The sequence below is a fragment of the Coregonus lavaretus genome, assembly GCF_964263955.1.
Source record: "Coregonus lavaretus genome assembly, chromosome: 2".
Classification (NCBI taxonomy): Eukaryota; Metazoa; Chordata; class Actinopteri; order Salmoniformes; family Salmonidae; genus Coregonus; species Coregonus lavaretus.
The window spans coordinates 40,413,156-40,440,390 of record NC_139989.1 but is presented as its reverse complement, the minus strand read 5'-3'; the positions used below and the strand labels follow the sequence as shown (position 1 = coordinate 40,440,390).

At 43.5% G+C, this 27,235-nt stretch overlaps 1 protein-coding gene across 1 annotated transcript in view; it reads left to right on the top strand.

Moving 5' to 3' along the window:
- The window catches only part of LOC311145868 (protein tweety homolog 3-like), a 62,035-nt gene extending 49,070 nt beyond the window's left edge, over positions 1 to 12,965 (top strand). The window contains exons 11-14 of the mRNA XM_084182217.1: positions 2,525 to 2,661; positions 4,798 to 4,974; positions 5,624 to 5,702; positions 10,456 to 12,965. Of these exons, the coding sequence (XP_084038343.1) occupies positions 2,525 to 2,661; positions 4,798 to 4,974; positions 5,624 to 5,702; positions 10,456 to 10,626 (564 nt within the window). The 3' untranslated portion in view covers positions 10,627 to 12,965. The remainder of the gene's footprint in view (positions 1 to 2,524; positions 2,662 to 4,797; positions 4,975 to 5,623; positions 5,703 to 10,455) is intronic.
- The last annotated feature ends 14,270 nt before the right edge of the window (positions 12,966 to 27,235 follow it).

Here is a 27,235-nt window from a genome sequence, read left to right as displayed (position 1 = left end):
TGACATGATGTGGACGTCTAGCCTGTGCACTAGTTGTCATAGATACATGCATGTACAGCATATGACATGACAACGAACCAGACAGTAGTGATGGGAGGAAAGATCGATATAGTTACATATCGGGGTATTCTTTTTGACGATATATCGCATAGTTTTGACAATATCGCAATAATATTTTTGCGCTAGTTTGCTGTACATGCACCAAAACTACAGTATTTTCCCTTCATACCTTGTTCTCCATCTTCTTTTTAAATAGGGAGCTAATTAGTTTTCAGCACTTTTATTTCCGTGACTGATCAAAACTCATTTTCTCATGGCTCTGTCTTGTCCCACTGCAGCAGCAATATTTTTGGATGATCGAATCGTAATAAAATCACAGTATCGAATCGCAGTACATATATAATCGCAGTACATATAGAATCACAGTACATATAGAATCGCAGTGCATATAGAGTCGCAGTACATATGGTATCGGCACCTAAGTATCGCCCTACTAGACAGTGGAGTATAATATGCACAGACAGATCTGTGACCATGTTAGTGGTTTTTTTATCCAGGCATTGCAACACTTCACATTTGCACATGCACAATTGCATCAATGTCCTGTCATACAGGCCTACTGTACATGTATACATGTACAGTGTCTCACAAAAGTGCGTACACCCCTCACATTTTAGTAAATATTTGAGTATATCTTTTCATGTGACAACACTGAAGAAATGACACTTTGCTACAATGTAAAGTAGTGAGTGTACAGCTTGTATAACAGTGTACATTTGCTGTCCCCTCAAAATAACTCAACACACAGCCATTAATGTCTAAACCGCTGGCAACAAAAGTGAGTACACCCCTAAGTGAAAATGTCCAAATTGGGCCCAAAGTGTCAATATTTTGTGTGGCCACCATCATTTTCCAGCACTTCCTTCACCCTCTTGGGCATGGAGTTCACCAGAGCTTCACAGGTTGCCACTGGAGTCCTCTTCCACTCCTCCATGACAACATCACGGAGCTGGTGGATGTTAGAGACCTTGCACTCCTCCACCTTCCATTTGAGGATGCCCCACAGATGCTCAATAGGGTTTAGGTCTGGAGACATGCTTGGCTAGTCCATCACCTTTACCCTCAGCTTCTTTAGCAAGGCAGTGTTGGAATACTGCCCTGCGGCCCAGTCTCCGAAGGGAGGGGATCATGCTCTGCTTCAGTATGTCACAGTACTTGTTGGCATTCATGGTTCCCTCAATGAACTGTAGCTCCCCAGTGCCGGCAGCACTCATGCAGCCCCAGACCATGACACTCCCACAACCATGCTTGACTGTAGGCAAGACACACTTGTCTTTGTACTCCTCACCTGGTTGCCGCCACACACGCTTGACACCATCTGAACCAAATACGTTTATCTTGGTCTCATCAGAACACAGGACATAGTTCCAGTAATCCATGTCCTTAGTATGCTTGTCTTCAGCAAACTGTTTGCGGGCTTTCTTGTGCATCATCTTTAGAAGAGGCTTCCTTCTGGGACGACAGCCCTGCAGACCAATTTGATGCAGTGTGCGGCGTATGGTCTGAGCACTGACAGGCTGACCCCCCACCCCTTCAACCTCTGCAGCAATGCTGGCAGCACTCATATGTCTATTTCCCAAAGACAACCTCTGGATATGACGCTGAGCACGTGCACTCAACTTCTTTGGTCGACCATGGCGAGGCCTGTTCTGAGTGGAACCTGTCCTGTTAAACCGCTGTATGGTCTTGGCCACCGTGCTGCAGCTCAGTTTCAGCATCTTGGCAATCTTCTTATAGCCCAGGCCATCTTTATGTAGAGCAGCAATTCTTTTTTTCAGATCCTCAGAGAGTTCTTTGCCATGAGGTGCCATGTTGAACTTCCAGTGACCAGTATGAGGGAGTGTGAGAGCGATGACACCAAATTTAACACACCTGCTCCCCATTCACACCTGAGACCTTGTAACACTAATGAGTCACATGACACCGGGGAGGGAAAATGGCTAATTTGACCCAATTTGGACATTTTCACTTAGGGGTGTACTCACTTTTGTTGCCAGCGGTTTAGACATTAATGGCTGTGTGTTGAGTTATTTTGAGGGGACAGCAAATTTACACTGTTATACAAGCTGTACATTCACTACTTTACATTGTAGCAAAGTGTCATTTCTATAGTGTTGTCACATGAAAAGATATACTCAAATATTTACTAAAATGTGAGGGGTGTACTCACTTTTGTGAGATACTGCATGTATGTATGTATGTATGTATGACGTCTTCCAGTGATATAGCGTCATCACGTAATTGAAGAGACTGACCCTGATATGCACTGTACCACCCTGTGCATACTGTGCTCATAATCAATGTTAGGTACCGTTATAAATAACTTGTCTGTTGCTGTGGTGTTCCAGCTATGTCCAGGCTATAAGAGGGTTGTGTTATTAACTGTGTTGCTGTGTTGTGTTCCAGCTATGTCCAGGCTATAACAGGGTTGTGTTATTAACTGTGTTGCTGTGTTATGTTCCAGGACTATGTCCAGGCTATAACAGGGTTGTGTTATGATGGACTAGAGGGCCTGATCTACCTGGTGTTCTTCTCCTTCGTCACGGCTCTCATGTTCAGCTCCATCGTCTGCAGCGTGCCTCACACCTGGAACAACAAGAGGTAAGAACCCATCTCCCATACACACCACTATCCTCCAGTACCACATACAGTCAGTCCAATTGGACCTCAATGCTATTTCTGTTTGTCTGTTAGTGTTCCATGTCTATGAGCAAAATGGTTCAGAAAGTAAAGGATGTTTTAGGTATTTCAGTGTTTGAGAAACCATTTAGAATTGCCTCCAATAGAACTCAGTTAATAGAGCTTTTGCTGAAACCGTGGACTGTAGCCTCTGCGTCCCATTTTTACATTACACGGAAATGACTGAAATTATAATGATTTGCCTGTAGACAGACAGAAAGAGACAATACTCTAGTGTGTAGAACACTGGCAGCGTGTTCCGTGGGACCTGGCCGGCAGGGCCCAGCTGCTTCCCCAAATATATCACTTCCTGTTATCCCCCTCTCCCTTATCGTGCAAAGCTTTGCCTAAATCTATTGCAACCATTGCGTGGAGTGGTGTAATTTCCGAGGTTGACGTTGTACTTTATGAAATCCATCTGATTTCCCTCCACTGGGTGACCCTATCAGCAGCAGATGGATAGGATTAAACATAATGCCTTGTAAGAGAGATGAGAATTAGTTGTCCCAGGCAACGCCTCCAGCTTAACTCCACTATGTAATTAGCAGAGTTCTAACTGAGGATAGGGGTGGATATGTTATGTTCTGCAGTTTGATCTCAGCTCACTGTTCCTGTTATACAACACAGGGTTTTTTATAGGAATACATTTTCTAAATGGCATACAGTTGTTTGAATAATATCTCATTGTTTTAATGATGCATGTAATTCTTAATAACCCCCCATTAAGCTGTACTGCTTTTAATCCCTTAAGCCATTCTATTGATATATTTTATATATAATAATAATAAATAATAATAATATGCCATTTAGCAGACGCTTTTATCCAAAGCGACTTACAGTCATGCGTGCATACATTTTTTTTGTGTATGGGTGGTCCCGGGGATCAAACCCACTCCCTTGGCGTTACAAGCGCCGTGCTCTACCAGCTGAACACGGTAATGTTGGAAATTAGTTATATTTTCACCCCAACTACATACTCTAATGTCTTTGTAATGTTCTGTATGTGCGAATTCGTGCTGCCATTGAATGGGATGATGTCATTAATTAGCTGTGTGGAGGAAAAGCCTATGGGTGGTGGTGTTGAACACTAGAGGGAGACAAGCGCCACCATGTCATCATCAGCGCTAATTCCCTTCAGCACCACAGGGCTGTTTCTGTCTTCTTTTTGTTATCCAGGTTTTATATCTTGACCATTGTGCCTCAGGGGCAAATGTGTTTTTATGTTTTGATAATGTGGGCTTTCAGTGGTGCCCTTGCACTAGTCACAATCACAGCTCATGTTTGAACAGAAATGGCAATGTAGACCAATCCATATTGTAGCAGATCATTCTGTAATATTCCTGTGGAAACTAGATACGTTCTTATCTTACTGGAGCGTGGTTTCATTCCTTAAGCTCAGCGGGAATTTGCTGCTTTCCCTTTTTCAAAGAGAACACATCTTTCGTCTAACCTTGGGCAGTGAAGGAATTGAATAGAAACGTGGCAGTGAATGAATACAAAACGTGGCAGTGAATGAATACAAAACGTGACCGTGAATGAATACAAAACGTGACCGTGAATGTGCATGCTTTTGTGCTGCAGCTGCTCTCCCTTTTAGTGGGAGAGGGCTCCCCCTTGTGGCCGTTTGTCACTCTGCAGGGTTGTGGTCAATTCCATTTGAATTTGGAAGTAAACTGAAATTCACATTTTCTCCCCAACGATGAAATCAGGGAGGGGACTGTGGATCTGTCTCCGTATGTTCGTCACACACAGTATCTCAGACAGCACTGGGCTGATTTTGACTAAACTTAGGTGAATGATGCGTCTTGCCATAGAGATCCAGCATTTACAAAATTACACTGATTGGCCCAAGGTGGGAGCTATAGTAACGTCACTGAAATGTGTTAGTCACACGCAATATCTCAGTTGGCCCGGGGGGTCACTACATCATTCTTTGGGGACGACATGTTTTCTGTTGCCTTGTCCTCAATGATTTTCCTGGTAGAATGTGTCCTGGTGGACCTGTGTGACTCAGCAGTGTCTCTCTCTCTCTCTGTGTGTCCCTGTGTGTCCCTATAGGAACGAGGCGGACAGCGAGGAGGAGTCCATGGCCCACGGAGGCAGACTGCAGAACCATGACAACCTGTACCGGGTCCACATGCCCAGCCTGTACAGCTGTGGCAGCAGCTACGGCAGCGAGACCAGCATCCCTGCTGCAGCACACACCGTCAGCAACGCCCCCGTCACAGAGTACATGTGAGTACAGTAACACCAACACTCATCTCAAAGAGAATCACTGGGGAACAGTGGGTGCAATTACAAGTGTTAGGGGGATCTGTTTTTTCCCCTCCACTTTCTCAGTGTTGAAAGGTTCAAAGCAGGCTGTGGTGGTGAGGGATGAGGAATGTGAGAGACCATGTGACCCAGGGCTGTACTAGCACAGCCTCCACGTTTAGGGCACCGCTGAGAGAGAGGAGCCGTGCTCTGCTCTCCCATAGAGGGTCACATTCTGGCGTCCGTGACCGATGCAGCTGTTGCTCTCCAGCTGTGGTCCTTTGAAACCCAAGGCCAACAGCTTTATGAATGGACCTCTTAGGATTGGGATGGGGGATGTGTTGCCTGGGAGAGGGGATTTGGTGTTACTCTGGTTTTGGTGGATTGTACAGTATAGTACAGCCATGGATGTACTGTGGGGGTCTGTGTCTGTGGTGCCTGTAGGGGTTTAAATGGTATCATGAAAGATTTGTATATGTGGGTGTACGTGCTTCTGTGGCATGGAAAGGTTATTTTGAGGGTCAATAAGTCATGGACGTTTTTGTGAACCTATTTCTGTGCGTGTTCTGCAGCTGTAGTTCCCTCCCCGGCTGTGTTTAACCTTGGAGTGTGTGTTTGTTCTGTTACACAGGACCCAGAATGCCAATGCCTTCCAGAACCCGCGGTGTGAGAACACTCCACTGATAGAGAGAGAGTCCCCTCCTCCCTCGGTAAGTGTCCCAATGTCTACGTTATACACTGATGGACAGAACACCTCCACTGACTGGGTCATTTGGCAGCCGTTGTGTAGGACAGGATAATGACGAAGATCTTTCCAATGAGATATTGTTGTTTAAAAGTAAACAGTCTGCCAACAGGGCCTGGTTTTGGAAATGATGTCTCAGTGCAGTATTTTTGCCTCTGATTTTGACATATTCAAGTTAGATTGGCTCACAGTAAGAGCTAGTCAACATGACGATCCTAGCTACCAGTCTCCATAGGTTGTGTGTTGTAAGTCAACCTGAGTCCTTCCGTCAGTGGTCCCTGTTCCTCCCTGGCCGGTTGCCCTCCTGTCCTGGAGAGTGAGCCCCTCCTCCTCGGTGTCAGTGTGTCTGCTTGGACCTAAACTCTGCGCTGTGTATCTTCTCTATACTGTCTTGTCGCTGTTGTTTTCTTTCCTGCAAACCCATACAGTTGTATTTGACTGCCGGCATGGACAGTTACAGCCACCACAGCTGGCAGTTAAAGCCCTCAGCGAGTGAGAGATCGTTTTGGTAACCTCCTCCGCTATGCTAACAGGTACAGACAATGCCCCCACCCCACCTTCACTTACTGGCCTGTGTTCCCCCAAACCAAGTCTACTCCCCCCACCCCAACCACCCACGCCCTAACCAGAGCTACCTGCCACCCCACTGCCCTCCTTTGTCTTGCTAGTTTGACACCTCACCTAACACGTGTCCCCTGATTGTGGCCCATCCTATCCCCCAGCACTGCAGCTGTTTTAGGTGGAACATGTCACGTTCTAGTCCTGCCTTCAGGCCCATCATGGCTTTCCTTTCATGAACATTTAAGCCTACATATGACATTCACGTACTGCATTGCATTCCGAGCCCTTTAGACTAAGTGTTGCATTCCCCTTTCCACCTGAAACAGGGAGGCCCTGGAAAGGACTTATTACTGCGTGAATTACATCACAGTGGACCTCTTTAGGGATTGACGGTTTTGAAAAAGGAACGAGTTCATTACTGTAGAAGAGAACAACTTTATCCAGTTGTTGATAGATCTGGGCGGTTTGTTGCCAGAACATTCCACTAGTCCAGAACCTGTACTAGTTCATTTTGGAAGTCTTGAGTTCTTCTGTGAGCTATAACATCCTTCTGCTATTGTCAAGTTGTTCCACCTATGTCTCTGTCTCTCTCTCCTGGCCTTCAGAGCTCATAGATGTACAGTATAGCGGGTAGAATGGCTCCTGAGTGGGGAGTGGGATGGTCTCCACCTCACTTTACCACTAAGTCTAAGAGACTCCCATTGAAAATCATGTTGATCTGGCAAGGCCACTTTTCAGCACAACTATGTGCAGGATATAACGTGTGGTTATATCCAGTTGGCCGAGCATGGCGCTTGCAAAACACTGAGGATCGTGGGTTCGATGCCCACTGGGGCCGCCCACACTAAAAATGGATGCACGCATGACTGCAAGTCACTTTGGATAAAAGCGGCTGCTAAATGGCATATATATATTATATAAATTATATAGGAGCTATAGGCAATTGGAATAAGGTGTTAGGAGCTTTAGTCCTGTTAGTTCTGTAAACCTGTCACATATCCTTTCACAGAGTATGTACTGCAAGTGCACCTGGTTTTGTCTGCTCTTTTGCAATACATACATTGTAATGTACACAGATGTGACAACCCAACCCAATTCCAGTATGGTTTATTATCTCTAAGTACAGTATGATAAGCCCTTACTTTCCCATGTAGAAACATACTATATATACAGTAGATAGATAGATACAGTAGATAGATACAGTGTGTGTGTGTGTGTGTGTGTGTGTATATATGTATGTATATATATATATATATATATATATATATATATATATATATATATATATACACACACACACAGTGGGGGAAAAAAGTATTTAGTCAGCCACCAATTGTGCAAGTTCTCCCACTTAAAAAGATGAGAGAGGCCTGTAATTTTCATCATAGGTACACGTCAACTATGACAGACAAAATGAGAAAGAAAAATCCAGAAAATCACATTGTAGGATTTTTTATGAATTTATTTGCAAATTATGGTGGAAAATAAGTATTTGGTCACCTACAAACAAGCAAGATTTCTGGCTCTCACAGACCTGTAACTTCTTCTTTAAGAGGCTCCTCTGTCCTCGACTCGTTACCTGTATTAATGGCACCTGTTTGAACTTGTTATCAGTATAAAAGACACCTGTCCACAACCTCAAACAGTCACACTCCAAACTCCACTATGGCCAAGACCAAAGAGCTGTCAAAGGACACCAGAAACAAAATTGTAAACCTGCACCAGGCTGGGAAGACTGAATCTGCAATAGGTAAGGAGCTTGGTTTGAAGAAATCAACTGTGGGAGCAATTATTAGGAAATGACCACTGATAATCCCCACTGTATATGTATATATATATATATATATGGTAGAATTCCAAATGGTATACAGATAAGGCAGTTAAGGGACAAAATGATCTGTATTTCAGGTTTACCTCCCATCAGACTGAATATGCAATTCATTTTTGCCATTGCCAACCAAAATGCAGACTGAAACTTGATTTTATGCACCAAGCAGTTAGATTTCTGATATCACACACAGATTGTTCAGAGTCAAATCTGAGGGTAGGGGAATCTGAGATATTCTGAACATACTGCTGATCCTAGGTGTCCACAATAGGCTGTCCAAATGACTCCCATGGTGGCATTCCCACAATGCAAAAACCGCGGCGCTGTATCCCGCATGGACTCTGCACAGTTACTGAATTTAAAATGAATGGTCCTACAAGTTTTTGTTTTGTTTTTCACACTAGTACCGCATTTCTTTGCATCGTCAGAATCGGACCCTGAATGTTTTCTCTGTGTTGGTGTTGTCATGTAATGTGTGAGGCTTGTTCATTCTCAAGCCCTCACAGCCAAACCCTCTCTATTGATTTGTTAAGGTGACCTGTTTTTGGTGTTCTAAGCTTTTTACATTAGTAATGCTTTTTTGATGTCAGGGCAAACACCTGCACTTTCAAACATAGCAAATATAAAATATACACCACTATCGTAAATATTTTATACAGTGCCTTCGGAAAGTATTCAGACCCCTTGACCTTTTCCACATTTTGTTACGTTACAGCCTTATTTAAAAAAAATTATATTGTTTTTATATCCTCATCAATCTACACACAATACCCCATACTGACAAAGCGAAAACAGGTTTTAAGATTATATATATTTTTTAAACAGAAATACCTTATTTACATAAGTATTCAGATGCTTTACTATGAGACTCGAAATTGAGCTCAGGCGCATCCTGTTTCTATTGATCATCCTTGAGATGTTTCTACAACTTGATTCGAGTCCACCTGTGGTGAATTCAATTGATTGGACATGATTTGGAAAGGCACACACCTGTCTATATAAGGTCCCACAGTTGACAGTGCATGTCAGAGCAAAAAACAAGCCATGAGGTCGAAGGAATTGTCCGTAGAGTTCAGAGACAGGATTATGCCGAGGCACATATCTGGGGAATGGTACCAAAAAATCTCTGCAACATTGAAGGTCCCCAAGAACACAGTGGCCTCCATCATTCTTAAATGAGAGAAGTTTGGAACCACCAAGACTCTTCCTAGAGCTGGCCGCCCGGCCAAACTGAGCAATCGGGGGAGAAGGGCTTTGGTCAGGGAGGTGACCAGGAACCCGATGGTCACTCTGACAGAGCTCTAGAGTTCCTCTGTGGAGATGGGAGAACCTTCCAGAAGGACAACCATCTCTGCAGCACTCCACCAATCAGGCCTTTATAGTAGAGTGGCCAGACGGAAGCCACTCCTCAGTAAAAGGCACATAACAGCCTGCTTGGAGTTTGCCAAAAGGCACCTAAAGACTCTCAGACCATGAGAAACAAGATTCTCTGGTCTGATGAAACCAAGATTCAACTCTTTGGCCTGAATGCCAAGCGTCACATCTGGAGGAAACCTGTCACCATCCTTACGGGTAAGCATGGTGGTGGCAGCATCATGCTGTGGGGATGTTTTTCAGCGGCAGGGACTGGGAGACTAGTCAGGATCGAGGCAAAGATGAACGGAGCAAAGTACAGAGATCCTTGATGAAAACCTGCTCCAGAGCACTCAGGACCTCAGACTGGGGCGAAGGTTCACCTTTCAACAGGACAACGACCCTAAGCACACAGCCAAGACAACGCCTCTGAATGTCATTGAGTGGCCCAGCCAGAGCCCAGACTTAAACCTGATTGAACATCTCTGGAAGACCTGAAAATAGCTGTGCAGCAACGCTCCCCATCCAACCTGGCAGAGCTTGAGAGGATCTGCAGAGAAGAATGGGAGAAACTCCCCAAATACAGGTGTACCAAGCTTGTAGCGTCATACCCAAGAAGACTCGAGGCTGTAATTGCTGCCAAAGTGCTTCAACAAAGTACTGAGTAAAGGGTCTGAATACTTATGTAAATGTGATATTTCTGTTTTTATATATAAATTAGCAAAAAATTCTAAAAACCTGTTTTTGCTTTGTCATTATGGGGTATTGTGTGTAGATTGATGAGGGGAAAAAAACAATTTCATCAATTTTAGAATAAGGCTGTAACCTAACAAAATGTGGAAAAAGTCAAGGGGTCTGAATACTTTCCGAAGGCACTGTAGTTCTCTATTGGATGAAAACTGTAATTCTTTATCTGTGTATACATGGGTCATCCCATGCTGTTTTGTTACGCCTACCTTTCTCTTTCTCTCAACAGTACACCTCCAGCATGAGGGCCAAGTACCTGGCCAACAGTGGCCCTGGTCCCAGTACCTCCACACCCATACCTCCACAGCACCCATCACAGCACCAAGAACACGACTCGGCACACCACTCACGACAGCACACTCCACACCGCCCACCACTTCACCCTACAGCACAGCTCTAGACAACACCGGGGCGTGACCACCTACAGACACACCAGTGTGGAACCACCTAGCCTCTGGAACCTCTTCTCCAATGCCCTTCAACATTTCTGTGACATCATCTCCATTCCCATCCAGTCTACAGTCCAGATCTGCTTTCCTCTTCACCCTTACTAGCCCTCTCCCCCAGCAACAACTTCAAACATCGGGGCCAAATATGTATTGATAGCAGAGCTTAGAAAGGGATATGCAAGGCAGACGCATCATGTAAATAGTGCTGTCGTCATTACAATGTTTTCCGGAGGCTCTTTCATGATGTTTCCAGATGACCAGTCTGGGCTGGCCCACATAGAGCAGAGCAGCTAGCCAGTGCATTGTGAGGGCCAAGAGGAGGTTATTTCCAGCATTGTGTGATCGCTGTCATTGGCTTCATGGGCTGCTATTGGACTGACTGAGTGGTGGTCCTTGTTCCCCTGCTACCCCCTACCACCGCCTCGTCTCTGTGCTGGGCCATCCTCATGTGGCCCAGGGACAATACAGACTAATTAGGCAACTGGCCTCCAGCTCATCATGAATGATCTCTGCTCCTTTTCCACTCTTCTGTCTGCTCAGTCCACCAAATATCATCTTGAACTGAATGATAATGTCTAATGTGAGGATATGTTGCTCAAACAACATCTTTGCTTTTATTTGTCTGCCACTTTTGGGGTCTCCCTGTGTTTGATATTGTATGAAGGAGATATCCACAATCAAATGTCCATGTTTACCACTGCAAAAACCGCTAGTTATGGTGCTGTGAATGTAGTGAAGGAGAGAACACCTGAATAGATAATGAAACTAAACTGCCATTGCTTTGGTGAGGACTGAGAGAGAATGTCTAGGCTAGCACTTATAACTATTGATAGTGATTTTGTTCAATATGTTGCTACGTACTGTACTCTCTCTCTCTCATTGCTGTAGGAGATGTTGAGCAATGCCTTACACAGAGAGCTGTGGAAAGGCCTAGCAACTACCGTTCCCTCACACCCTTTACAGAACTAGGCCTCTGTCATAGCAAGTTGTGATGCAGGCACAGTTCCTCAAAGGTTGGATGTACCGCAACAATACTAAGGCAATGATATGTCTTAAAGACAAAGACCAGTGTTTCTCAAGCATTCCGTGTGAGTGTTCTTCATAATAGTGAAACATCTCAGTTCCTCATGTAATCCTGTTATCTGGAGGACTTGCAACATGACCAGTAGAACGCCTGATCGAAGAAAGGGCATTAACATCAATTGTATTATCCTGTCTCTTAATACGTGTCTGACGAGATCACATTGACATATCATTACTACTGCCTAACAAGCTGAAAGACCACTTATTTCTGATCTAGGTAGACATCAGCTTGTTATTGCATTTGTCTTAAATCTCAGTTATCTTATTTCATAATGTCTTACAGTAGTAGGTCTATGACTGGAAAAGACTGGGACCTCTTAACTCTTAAATTAGTCCTGACCTGCATGCTTGTGGCTGTTGTTGCCCCCCAGAGGGAGGTTTGCCATTGGAGTGTTACAGTATGCCACTATTCCAGAAAAATTACTGAAGCTTTTGCGATTCCAGCGTCTGCTCTTGGATGATGTGAGCTGAAAAGACTGATAAAGGTCACTAAAGAAGAGGAGCTATAAATGGTGGGACCCACTGTCCTCTCATCAATACCACAGACTGCTGTTATCAGAACTGTAGTTCTCATTACATTTGAAGAGTTTGGTCAATTGAGAATATGCTTAGCAAAATGTTCACGTCTATGGTAAGGTTTTGTTCCCAAACAGAAGACTATTCAGACAAGGGAAAGGAAACATTTTTAAACTAACGGAAGCACATGCTTTTTTTCAACAGACAGCTGAGGACTGGTTCCTGATTGCTGACAGACAAAACTAAACTAAACAGAAGTTTTCCTCCACCATTATAAGACTCTCGTTCAAAATATAATTTGCGGTGCTCTTCTATTAGCCAAATATCTTGTGCTAGTGTTGGTGTTCCTCTGCGTACAGTGGTCGGTGTGTTAGCTTGCCGTCTCCTGTCCTCCCAACAGATCTGGAAAGCAGCAGCTAGTCCACTCCTATCTCCGACCGCCTCGCAACGTTCTCCTCTGCTGAACCCTATGGATATAGTCACAGACTGTAACATCACATTATATCCAGAGTGTCTGGAGGCTGTGTACATTAATCAGTATGTATTTTCTCTCAAGGGGTGTGGAATACATGTATTATAGTGTACAGTTATGCATGTTACAACAGCCAACAGAACTGCAAAATTTACATCCTAATGCACCAGCATTTCATTGTCACAAAAATGTGTTTTAGCATAAAGAACTCTTTTGGAGAAAAAAAAATGAAAACTGCGGGAGTTGTTTCACAATGGGTAAATTGAAGAAATGCTGTAGTGACACAGGTTCATTTGTACCATTCACCTTTTCAGTAAGAGCATCCTACGGTTCTGTGGACTCCTAAAGCATCGTGACCCTTCAAATGTATAGTGAAATATTGTTGTACATTGTTGCTACTGACGCTTCTCTTGGCGCCTCTTCATTCTGCATTGTAATCAATATGAGAGGTGTGTTTCTTTCTTCAGACTGTGCCAATAACCAAACACAACACCTTACCTTTACTATTATATTTTTAAATGTCTCACTAACGCCTGTTTGTACAGTTCACAGCACTGTGGTTGCCTGAGCAACCAAATGAGGAAAATGAGCCCTACATTTTGAACTTGTTGTTTTATTCTCTGTGTGTGAAAGACAATTTATTATAGTGATGATGCATTTTTACTGTTTTGGAGTAGTCATATTTTCTTAATTAATGTTGTAATGCTAGACCAATGTACAGACTTTAAAGGGATACTTTGGGATTTTGGCAATGAAGCCCTTTATCTACTCCCCCAGAGTCAGATGAACTAATGGACCACCATGTGTATGTCTCTGCATTCAGTATGAGTTAGAGGTAGTTTCGCAAGCCAATGCTAACTAGCGATAGTGCAATGAGTGGAAGTGTATGGTATCTACTAGCAATGGTGCTAATGCTAGTTAGAAACTTCCTTCAAACTGCACGCAGAGACAAAAATGGTATCCACGAGTTCATCTGACTCCGGGGAAGTAGATAAAGGGCTTAATTGCCAAAATCCTGAAGTATCCCTTTAAAACATGTTTGCTAAATGAGCTGGTGAAGTTGACATTTCCTTTCTCATTGTGATGAAATCTCTTTGCTTCATAAAAAAAAAAAGTAATTTACCATTGATTATTTTTAGTGTTCGTTGCATATATTACCGTGTGTAGCAAACACAAAATGTTTGTTTCTTTTATGTGAATACGATTTAGTTTTTGTCTTTCATTGCTTTGTTTTGATAACATTTCACTGTAGATTTACTCATTGTTTTTATATTATTTTAAAGCAATTACAAAAATATTGTACATGTTAAACCTGTGGTTTTATTGAGCTTGAACTCAGTGTTTTGAAATTAAACCAACCTTAACTGTTGAACCCTGACTTGTCTTTACATAGAGAATGTTGATCATAACTGTTCCAAATTATTTATACGAGAGTTTGATTTAAATGTATGCTTCCACTGTAAAATAATAATCTAGGCTATGTGCTGCTATCAATGGTACAACCAAGATAACAGATTGCTTGCCCCACTTGGCTGACAATGTGACTAGTAACACTGTATAGCAGCAGAACTGCACAGTGTGTCTCAGTAAATGTATCTGCGCTATAATACTCTGAGGTGATGGTGGTTTGTTGATACAAATATTTTGATATTCAACACATCAGGCTTTGTAAAATGTAAATGTAATGCTTTGTTGCAGGCAGTGATATAGCTCAAATGTATTTGTCTATTTCTGGGATGTGCTATTGTTCTCTGTAGTCTGCAGATAGAAGGCTATAGGCCTGGATGTCCTGTTGACTGGAGGAGAAAGGTTGTGTTGTGTGTGTGTGTGACCTCACTGGGCTGATGGCAGGTGAGAGGTAAGTGTCACAAACAGGACAGACGTCCAGCATTGTCTCCTTCCTGTAGGGCAGACCGTCAGGGAGCTGCTGTCTCTCCAAGACTGGCGTCCTGTCTAGTCTAGAGGGGTTGGAGGGATGGGATGGGGACATGGATGAATGAAGAGTGAATGGTCCCTCGATCCTGAAAGATCATGAGCCAAAGTACATTTAATCCTGGTATTTTGTTCATCCCATTTTACTACAAATGTAATGTAAGGAACTCCGTCTATACGATACATTAATTGAACAAACATGACAGAAATGTCCAACAAATCCTTTTAAATCAAATCAGTTGTGACGTGTTCTTCCAACATATAGTCGTGGTCAAAAGTTTTGAGAATGACACAAGTATTGGTCTTCACAAAGTTCGCTGCTTCAGTGTTATGAGATATTTTTGTCAGATGTTACTATGGTATACTGAAGTATAATTACAAGCATTCCATAAGTGTCGAAGGCTTTTATTGACAATTACATTACATTTATGCAAAGAGTCAATATTTGCAGTGTTTAACCATCTTTTTCAAGACCTCTGCAATCCGCCCTGGCATGCTGTCAATTAACTTCTGGGCCACATCCTGACTGATGGCAGCCCATTCTTGCATAATCAATGCTTGGAGTTTGTCAGAATTTGTGGGTTTTTGTTTGTTCACCCGCCTCTTGAGGATCGACCACAAGTTCTCAATGGGATTAAGGTCTGGGGAGTTTCCTGGCCATGGACCCAAAATTTCGATGTTTTGTTCCCCGAGCCACTTAGTTATCACTTTTGCCTTATGGCAAGGTGCTCCATCATGCTGGAAAAGTCATTGGTCGTCACCAAACTGTTCTTGGATGGTTGGGAGAAGTTGCTCTCGGAGGATGTGTTGGTACCATTCTTTATTCATGGCTGTGTTCTTAGGCAAAATTGTGAGTGAGCCCACTCCCTTGGCTGAGAAGCAATCCCACACATGAATGGTCTCAGGATGCTTTACTGTTGGCATGACACAGGACTGATGGTAGCGCTCACCTTGTCTTCTCCGGACAAGCTTTTTTCCGGATGCCCCAAACAATCGGAAAGGGGATTCATCAGAGAAAATGACTTTACCCCAGTCCTCAGCAGTCCAATCCCTGTACCTTTTGCAGAATATCAGTCTGTCCCTGATGTTTTTCCTGGAGAGAAGTGGCTTCTTTGCTGCCCTTCTTGACACCAGGCCATCCTCCAAAAGTCTTCGCCTCACTGTGCGTGCAGATGCACTCACACCTGCCTGCTGCCATTCCTGAGCAAGCTCTGCACTGGTGGTGCCCCGATCCCGCAGCTGAATCAACTTTAAGAGACGGTCCTGGCGCTTGCAATGATGACGGCACGTGTTTCCTTGCAGGTAACCATGGTTAACAGAGGAAGAACAATGATTTCAAGCACCACCCTCCTTTTAAAGCTTCCAGTCTGTTATTCTAACTCAATCAACATGAGAGTGATCTCCAGCCTTGTCCTTGTCAACACTCTCACCTGTGTTAACGAGAGAATCACTGACATGATGGCAGCTGGTCCTTTTGTGGCAGGGCTGAAATGCAGTGGAAAAGTTTTTTGGGATTAAGTTCATTTTCATGGCAAAGAGGGACTTTGCAATTAATTGCAATTCATCTGATCACTCTTCATGACATTCTGGAGTATATGCAAATTGCCATCATCAAAACTGAGGCAGCAGACTTTGTGAAAATTAGTATAAGTATTTGTGTCATTCTCAAAACTTTTGACCACGACTGTAGTATGAACAAAGAAAACTGGTCAACATTTCTTCCTGGATAGTAGGATGATGATAAGTGAACAGCTGGATAAGTAGATACACACTCAGCAGCTGTGTATTCCTTCTGTATTGTATTGTATTGTATTGTATTGTATTCACTGCACTGTCATCAGTCTGGATGGTCCCGTTAGTATCTCACACCAGACGTGAACTTCTTGGTAACCCTTTATCAGTGGTGGAAAAAGTACTCAATTGTCATACTTGAGTGAAAGTAAAGATAACTTAATGGAAAAATGACTCAAGTAAAAGTGTAAGTCACCCAGGAAAATACTAACGTTACTTGAGTAAAAGTACAGTGCCTTGCAAAAGTATTCATCCCCCTTGGCGTTTTTCCTATTTTGTTGCATTACAACCTGTAATTTAAATAGATTTTTATTTAGATTTCATGTAATGGACATACACAAAATAGTCCAAATTGGTGAAGTAAAACAAATAAATAAAAGACTTGGTTAAAAAAATTCTAATAAATAAATAACGGAAAAGTGGTGCGTGCATATGTATTCACACCCTTTGCTATGAAGCCCCTAAATAATATCTGGTGCAACCAATTACCTTCAGAAGTCACATAATTAGTTAAATAAAGTCCACCTGTGTGCAATCTAAGTGTCACATGATCTGTCACATGATCTCAGATGGCGCCGGAGAAGATGGCTGCCGTTTTACAGCCCTCTAACCAATTGTACTATTGTGTGTTTTTTCTCGTTATTTGTAATTTATTCTGTACATAATGTTTCTGCCATCGTCTCTTATAACCAAAAAGAGCTTCTGGATATCAGGACAGCGATTACTCACCTCGTATTGGATAAAGATTTTTTTCTTCAACGAGTCGGAATGCGAAGGATATCCTACAGACACCCAAATCCCCGTCATTCGCAGGAGATAGAGACAGAGATATCGTGTACGTAGGTCGGGTTGCCTCATAAGGATCCGACGGCGAGCGAGTAAACTGCCTCTTCCATCAATCCTATTAGCCAATCTTCAATCATTGGAAAATAAATTAGATGACCTAAGATTACGCTTATCCTACCAACGGGACATTACAAACGGTAATATCTTATGTTTCACAGAGTCGTGGCTGAACGACGACATGGACAACATACAGCTAGCGGGCTATACGCTACATCGGCAGGATAGAACGGCTGACTCCGGTAAGACAAGGGGTGGCGGTCTGTGTATATTTGTAAACAACAGCTGGTGCACAAAATCAAATACTAAGGAAGTCTCAAGGTTTTGCTCGCCTGAGGTAGAGTATCTTATGATAAGCTGTAGACCAAACTATTTACCAAGAGAGTTTTCATCTATATTTTTCATAGCTGTCTATTTACCACCACAAACCAATGCTGGCATTAAGATTGCACTCAATGAGCTGTATAAGGCCATAACTAAACAGGAAAACGCTCATCCAGAGGCAGCGCTCCTAGTGGCCGGGGACTTTAATGCAGGGAATCTTAAATCCGTTCTACCTAATTTCTACCAGCATGTTAAATGTGCAACCAGAGGGAAAAAAAAGCTCTAGTCCTTTACTCCACACACAGAGACGCATACAAAGCTCTCCCTCGCCCTCCATTTGGCAAATCTGACCATAACTCTATCCTCTTGATTCTTGCTTATAAGCAAAAACTAAAGCAGGAAGCACCAGTGACTTGGTTAATAAAAAAGTGGTCAGATGACGCAGATGCTAAGCTATAGGACTGTTTTGCTAGCACAGACTGGAACATGCTCCTGGATTCTAGATAGCATTGAGGAGTACACCACATCAGTCACTGGCTTCATCAATAAGTGCATCGATGATGTCGTCCTCACAGTGACCGTACGTACATACCCCAACCAGAAACCATGGATTACAGGCAACATCCGCACTGAGCTAAAGGGTAGAGATGCCGCTTTCAAGGAGCGGGACTCTAACCCGGACGCTTATAAGAAATCCCACTATGCCCTCCGACGAACCATCAAACAGGCAAAGAGTCAATACAGGACTAAGATTGAATCGTACTACACCGGCTCTGAAGCTCGTCGGATGTGGCAGGGCTTGAAACCTATTACAGACTACAAAGGGAAGCACAGCCGTGAGCTTCCCAGTGACACAAGCCAACCAGACGAGCTAAACCACTTCTATGCAAGCAACACTGAAGCATGCATGAGAGCACCAGCTGTTCCGGATGACTATGTGATCACGCTCTCCGTAGCCTATGTGAGTAAGACTTTTAAGCAGGTCAACATTCACCCGGTCACAGGGCCAGACGGATTACCAGGACGTGTACTCCGATCATTTGCTGACCAACTGGCAAGTGTCTTCACCGACATTTTCAACATGTCCCTGACTGAGTCTGTAATACCAACATGTTTCAAGCAGACCACCATAGTCCCCGTGCCCAAGGACACTAAGATAACCTGCCTAAATGACTACCGACCCGTAGCACTGACGTCTGTAGCCATGAAGTACTTTGAAAGGCTGGTCATGGCTCACATCAACACCATTATCCCAGAAACCGTAGACCACTCCAATTTGCAACAGATCCACAGATGATGCAATCTCTATTGCACTCCACACTGCCCTTTCCCACCTGGATAAGAGGAACACCTACGTGAGAATGCTATTAATTGACTACAGCTCAGCGTTCAACGCCATAGTGCCCTCAAAGCTCATCACTAAGCTGATCCTGGGACTAAACACCTCCCTCTGCAACTGGATCCTGGACTTCCTGACGGGCCACCCCCAGGTGGTAAGGGTAGGTAACAACACATCTGCCACGCTGATCCTCAACACGGGGGCCCCTCAGGGGTGCGTGCTCAGTCCCCTCCTGTACTGCCTGTTCACCCATGACTGCATGGCCAGGCACGACTCCAACACCATCATTAAGTTTGCTGACGACACAACAGTGGTAGGCCTGATCACCGACAATGATGAGACAGCCTATAGGGAGGAGGTCAGAGACCTGGCCGTGTGGTGCCAGGATAACAACCTCTCCCTCAACGTGACCAAGACAAAGGAGATGATTGTGGACTACAGGAAAAAAAAGGACTGAGCACGCCCCCATTCTCATCGACGGGGCTGTAGTGGAACAGGTTGAGAGCTTCAAGTTCCTTGGTGTCCACATCACCAACAAACTATCATGGTCCAAACACACCAAGACAGTCGTGAAGAGGGAACGACAAAGCCTATTCCCCATCAGGAGACTGAAAAGATTTGGCATGGGTCCTCAGATCCTCAAAAGGTTCTACAGCTGCACCATCGAGAGCATCCTGACTGGTTGCATCACTGCCTGGTATGGCAACTGCTCTGCCTCCGACCGCAAGGCACTACAGAGGGTAGTGCGTACGGCCCAGTACATCACTGGGGCCAAGCTTCCTGCCATCCAGGACCTCTATACCAGGCGGTGTCAGAGGAAGGCCCTCAAAATTGTCAAAGACTCCAGCCACCCTAGTCATAGACTGTTCTCTCTGCTACCGCACGGCAAGCGGTACCGGAGCGCCAAGTCTAGGTCCAAAAGGCTTCTCAACAGCTTCTACCCCCAAGCCATAAGACTGCTGAACAGCTAATCATGGCTACCCTGACTATTTGCACTGCCCCCCCCCCCCCCCCCCCCCCCCCCACCCCATATTTTTACGCTGCTGCTACTCTGTTAATTATTTATGCATAGTCACTTTAACTCTACCCATGTACATATTACCTCAACTACCTCAACTAGCCGGTGCCCCCACACATTGACTCTGCACCGGTACCCCCCTGTATATAGCTTCCCTACTGTTATTTTATTTTACTTCTGCTCTTTTTTTCTCAACACTTTTTTGTTGTTGTTGTTTTATTTTACTTTTTTATTAAGAAATGTAATGCATTGTTGGTTAAGGGCTGTAAGTAAGCATTTCACGGTAATGTCTACACCTGTTGTATTCGGCGCAGGTGGCAAATTAAATTTGATTTGATTTGATATACACCTGTTCTGAAAGGCCCCAGAGTCTGCAACACCACTAAGCAAGGGGCACCATGAAGACCAAGGAGCTCACCTAACAGGTCAGGGACAAAGTTGTGGAGAAGTACAGATCAGGGTTGGGTTATAAAAAAATATCAGAAACTTTAAACATCCCACGGAGCACCATTAAATCCATTAAAAAACTGAAAGAATATGGCACCACAACAAACCTGCCAAGAGAGGGCTGCCCACCAAAACTCACAGACCAGGCAAGGAGGGCATTAATCAGAGAGACAACAAAGAGACCAAAGATAACCCTGAAGGAGCTGCAAAGCTCCACAGCAGAGATTTGAGTATCTGTCCATAGGACCACTTTAAGCCATACACTCCACAGAGCTGGGCTTTATGGAAGAGTGGCCAGAAAAAAGCCATTGCTTAAAGAAAAAAATAAGCAAACACGTTTGGTGTTCGCCAAAAGCCATGTGGGAGACTCCCCAAACATATGGAAGAAGGTACTCTGGTCAGATGAAACTAGAATTTAGATTTTTGGCCATCAAGGAAAACGCTATGTCTGGCGCAAACCCAACACCTCTCATCACCCCGAGAACACCATCCTCACAGTGAAGCATGGTGGTGGCAGCATCATGCTGTGGGGATGTTTTTCATCGGCAGGGACTGGGAAACTGGTCAGAATGGAATGATGGATGCTGCTAAATACAGGGAAATTCTTGAGGGAAACCTGTTTCAGTCTTCCAGAGATTTGAGACTTGGACAGAGGTTCACCTTCCAGCAGAACAATGACCCTAAGCATACTGCTAAAGCAACACTCGAGTGGTTTAAGGGGAAACATTTAAATGTCTTGGAATGGCCTAGTCAAAGCCCAGACCTCAATCCAATTGAGAATCTGTGGTATGACTTAAAGATTGCTGTACACCAGCGGAATCCATCCAACTTGAAGGAGCTGGAGCAGTTTTGCCTTGAAGATTGGGCAAAAATCCCAGTGGCTAGATGTGCCAAGCTTATAGAGACATACCCCAAGAGACTTGCAGCTGTAATATCTGCAAAAGGTGGCTCTACAAAGTATTGACTTTGGGGGGGTGAGTAGTTATGCATGCTCAAGTTTTCAGTTTTTTTGTCTTATTTGTTTCGCAAGAAAAAATATTTTGCATCTTCAAAGTGGTAGGCATGTTGTGTCAATCAATGATACAAACCCCCAAAAAATCAATTTTAATTCCAGGTTGTAAGGCAACAAAATAGGAAAAATGCCAAGGGAGGTGAATACTTTCACAAGCTACTTTATTTGGATTTAAATATACTTCAGTATCAAAAGTAAATGTAGTTGCTAAAATATACTTAAGTATCAAAAGTAAAAGTACTAATAATTTTAAATGATATTAAGCAAACCAGACGGCACAATTGTCTCTTTTTTATTTTATTTACGGATAGCCAGGGGCACACTCCAACACTCGGACATCATTTAAAAACAAAGCATTTGTGTTTAGTGAGTCTGCCAGATCAGAGGCAGTAGGGATGACCAGGGATGCTCTCTTGATAAGTGTGCGAATTGGACAATATTCTGTCCTGCTATGCATTCAAAATGTAACGAGTACTTTTGGGTGTCAGTGAAAATGTATGGAGTAAAAAGTACATCATTTTCTTTAGGAATGTAGTAAAGTAAAAGTTGACAAAAATATAAATACTTAAGTACAGATACCCAAAAAAACGACTTAAGTAAAAATACTTGAAAGTACTACTTAAGTACTTTACACCACTGCCCTTTATGATATACTTTAAGTCGGCATGGAGACAACCGTGCCTATCAGAATCTATTATTTTGGTATTACATATAAATGGTTAATGATGCTTACGATATTCAATGGAAAAAAAATTGAAACAAATGAAACTTTTTCTAATTCAATATTCTTGTCTTAAAACAAATGAATATAGCAAGCACGTCTACCCCCTTCCTTCCCTGCTTCTCAAAGTTTCAGTTTGACTGAGAAGTAAAGAAACAAAGCAGAACGGTGTTTAAATAGTCTTGTTTCTCCTGAAAATGTAGCCTGGTTTTTCACAAATGCACCGGAAATGTATTCAGCGAGAAGGAGCGCACTAATGAAATTTCACACAGTCTTACTCCTGAGGAAATTGAATTACTCCCCATTGTTGGATTGGAGGAATGCATTGCTAATGCATTGAGGTGGAGGGCTGAATAGCGGAGCGGGGCGAGATGGTGCCAGAGCCCTCTGACCCCCAGCAGACACTTCCTGAGTCGGGCCTGGGCGAGCTGCCAGGTGCTCCTACACTAGCACAGCTCTCTCTCCTCTGCAGGATTCTAACCCTAGCTATCTCTCCAGGACTCAAAGCAGCTGCATGACAGACCAGACGGAAGAAACCTATTAGTGTAGATGCCTCTCTAAGTTGTCATCCATTTTAACTTCTGTAAAGAAAAGTCTAATTCTAGAGGATTTCTCAGTGTATTCTGATTCACCCTTTTTTAACATAATGTACAGTAGTGTCCTGTGGGACTGACCCAGGCAAAGAGCAGTGAATGCAGGTCTCTGGACATCTTTGACTGGAGGGACATCTTACCAGGCACATTGTAGTTACAGTAATGGGGGGGGTGCCTGGGAGTCAAGGAGACAGGGTGTGTTGCTTGTCTCTCCTTTGTGGCTGGACTCAAAAGAGAGAGGCAGCTGTATCCTGTGGGGGGTGTGTCTGTGTTACTCACACCCCAGCAGCTCTTTTAAACACATCCCACACACACCAGGAGGGAGAATGAGGGATTGCTGGAGCTACCCTGTTGCCCCCTCCTTAACCTTTTATCCCATGGCTGTGTGGAAAACCAGTCATTTTCAGAAGCAAGCATTGGTATTGGTGCAGGGTAGTTAACTTCTCGAACAAATCCCCTCCTCCCTCTCACTGTGTCCCACTTTTGACAGTAATCTAAACCGTATCCCTTTTCATTCCTAGGCTTTGGGGGGCGTCTTGCCTCCTCTGCAAAACGAATGTCTTGAACCAATGTTTTTACACCACCTCTGAGGTAACAGGTTTAACAAGGTACATTTTCACATTAGTTTGCCACACTTGCCGTGAATGTTGCCACATTCCTCCTGTAAAAGCAACAATGGCTGGAAATGTCATTTACAGAAAGAGCTATTGTGTTACAAAGAACTGGTCTTCCTCTGTGGTGGCGATTGTCTTGTTGCTGGTCGGTTGCTGGTTGGCTCTTTTATTACTTTAATTTTTTTGCTGGTTGGTTCTTAGGCCTAATACATAAATACTGCAATGGAATGATTGAATTGAGCCCCATTTGAAGTGTGGCACACCTATAACAGTAATCCTGGATTACAGATGAATTATTTGGATTTGGTATAGGTTATTATGAATAAACAATGTTATGCAATAGCTGTACTATACTGTATTTAACTGAAAATCTCCAGACAGGTGGCTATGAGGCACACATGCCAGTAATCAAGCTTCAGTCAACGCTCGTAGGGTGGAGTCATATCTCTCTGAGTGTCTGGGGCAGAGGTCTGGAGAAGGAGCTGTCTGTCTGGAAAATGAATTTGCATTCCATGCAAAAGCTCGTGTCTCGCACACCCCAGGACACTTACACAAGAAAATAGATTTATTCAGTTCAATATGTGCTTGAGTCCCTAAGTTAGGACTATTTCCCTAAATGTGTAAAATAAGTGTTATATTGTGTTGCATCCACAATCAAATCAACCTTTCTTGCATATCTCTGCAAAATATATATTTGGTGTTATAAGAATAGGCCTCCTTCCATGTGTACATTTACGAATGTGTTGTAATGGAGGTCAAACGACTTTACCTAGTGTTCAACTGGTAAAGATGGTCAGTCTTCATCTCCCCAACAGAACTCGCTGACGGTGATATTTGCATATCTGATAGCAGCATCAAGATTTAAATACTGATCTCCTCTGCTGTTACCGTTATGATGTTAATGCAAAGGGTGTGGGCCCAAGCGTCACTCAACAGCCCTGCAGGTGCCAATGTTATCACTGTAGAACACTGGAGTGGGAAAAGTATTAAACCTCAGGGCGTACAGTATTGACTTCACAATCTAATCCTTGTTCCCCAAGTATAATGGAGTTAGCTTTCCTCCCTCACAATGTAGCTCCCTTATACACTGAGTATATCAAACATTAGGAACACCTTCCTAATATTGAGTTACACCCCTCCCCCCTTTGCCGTCAGAACAGCCTCAATTCGTCGGCGAATGAACTATACAATGTGTCGAAACCATTCCACAGGAATGCTGGCCCATGTTGGCTCCAATGCTTCCCACAGTTGTGTCAAGTTGGCTGGATGTCCTTTGGGTGGTGGACCATTCTTGATACACACAGGAAACTGTTGAGCGTGGAAAAACCCAGCAGCGTTGCAGTTCTTGACACAATCCAGTGCTCCTGGCACCTACTACCATACTCTGTTCTAAAGCACTTAAATATTTTGTCTTGCCCATTCACCCTCTGAATGGTGCACATTCACAATCCATGTCTCAAGGCTTAAAAATCATTCTTTAACCTGTCTCCTCCCCTTCATCTACACTGATTGAAGTGGATTTAACAAGTGACATTGATAAGGGATCATAGCTTTCACCTGGATTCACCTGGTCAGTCTATGTAATGGAAAGAGAAGGTTTTGTATACTCAGTGTATGTTTCTGTAAGTGTAAAAAAGTACGCCTGGGGCAGCAATGGTATATGAGTGAGGAATAGGTGGGAGCATAATGTATGATCTTCAAGATCTTGACAGTCTTTCATGTCTTTGATGAAATAATAAGTGGGTGTTTTCAGATAATTAAAATGATTTAATTAAGACAATGTAATGGAAAGTGTTCAAGTAGATTATCATTGTCACTATAAGACTGTTGATGGATAATTCAATTACAGCTTGTGTCAACAGGAATTAATTGCCCAGCACAGATCAAATAATTCAATAATCATAATGAGATACAGGCACAGCCATTCCGAGTCAGTGTGGAATGGATGGGTGAGATCAAGCTATTGGCTGAACACACAGGAACTGTTTTACCTGCTGTGGGACAATGTAGAAGGTCCCTCATGTATTACCTTACCCAATGGACCTTTCAAGAGGCTACGGTATATGGATGAACTGGTCTGGGAGGAGCCTACAGCACTTCTCTAAGGCTGGATCTTCACTATAGTCTGTTCAAGGACAATGTCTTCACAAATAATGGCCACTGAAGTTCAAGCGAGCCCTCACTTCTAGAGATATGTGATACCTGGATTATGGTAAAGACAGCCTTCCCAGCCTTTGAGTACATGTTGAGGAAGCGGATGAAGCCCTCAGCCAGTTGCTGTGAGTGCTCCCTCCCAGTGGGGCAATGCAGAACCATCCCGCCACTCCAGCCCATTCTAATCATACAGACACCGTGGGCTGTTAATTGATCTTCAGGGGAAAGCCACAGTGACAGCGTGCGAGTCACCAGTGTCTCCATAATCCCCGGCGCGCTGTAGAAAGTTGGTCTCCTGGCAGTTGTTCCAACGTTGGACGCCTTCCATACCTCGCCAGATTTTAGCCTTGTGCCAGGATTCACCATGACTATCACTGCAGGAGTTTCCTAATCCACACCATCACTGCCAAAGGCCATTCCATTGTCAGACAGTCATTTATTAATTGACACATAAATGGAAATAATACCCACTGGGTACAGACGTCAATTCTACGTCTATTCCACGTTGGTTCAACGTAATTTCATTGAAATTATGTGGAAACAGCGGGTATGAATGAAAAAAGGCAGACCTCCCTACTAAAACATACTTTTTGTGTGTAGTTTGACACATTTGAACCAACAGCGAGCAGGGAGGTGCTAGAAGTAACACCTATAAGGCTAGAGATTCTCCAAGGTGTTGAAGTGTTTGTTTGTTTTAGCAGGATACAGACAGTTCCAGGTCATCACCATCTATAGTCAGCTCTGACACTTCCTTCTCTTTAGATAAAATTATAGTTGGGTTAACTGTTGAATGTGTTCACCAAATGAGTCAGTGAGTCACAATGCAACTACCTTTGCTTTCCCTTTTCATTATCAAGGCACCAGTTGTACTGTCCTTTACATTGCAGAACATGATTTCATGATTTAAATATAGTTATAGTTGTAATGTTTGGAATCCTACTCGCTCTATTATTAGCCTACACATTCTCAAGTAGGTTGTGAGCTTTTTTAGACAGGAAGCACCCATTAAATGGACCGTCTGGGAAAAGGCGGAACTCAGACAGTCTGCAGCCTCTGAAGTGGAGGGGAACCAGTCAAAACAAATATAAAACCTTAAGTAAATGTGTGTTTAAAGTACTTATGAATTCATGTCAACTGCCACATGGGAGTTCTCAGAACTGACTATCATTAAAAGGATGGCAGAGCAGACAGACAGACAAGATACAACAGCTATTCATGATGACTGACTCCCAGGGTTAAAGCCACAAGTACAGGGAGGGTGAGGGCAGACAGTTTGACTGGCACGATTCTGGAGAAGCTAACACAAGGAAGACTGGAGATCGAGTGTCGACTGGCATCAGTGTGTGGAGAAACAACACCAACTATGCAGACAATACTTCATTTAAAAACTGAATTTGGATAGTGGACTGGTTTGGTTCCTAGAATCTTTATCAGTGATAACAGGTCCTCTGTGGTCCTCTGTAGCTCAGCTGGTAGAGCACGGCGCTTGTAACGCCAAGGTAGTGGGTTCGATCCCCCATACACAAAACATTTATGCACGCATGACTGTAAGTCGCTTTGGATAAAAGCGTCTGCTAAATGGCATATTATTATTATTATTATTATTATTATTATAACAGGATGAGGCACAACAACATCCCCGGTTCTATTTCAACATTATGTCTAGTCACCAGAAGAGATGAGGTTACAGGGCTGTAGCAT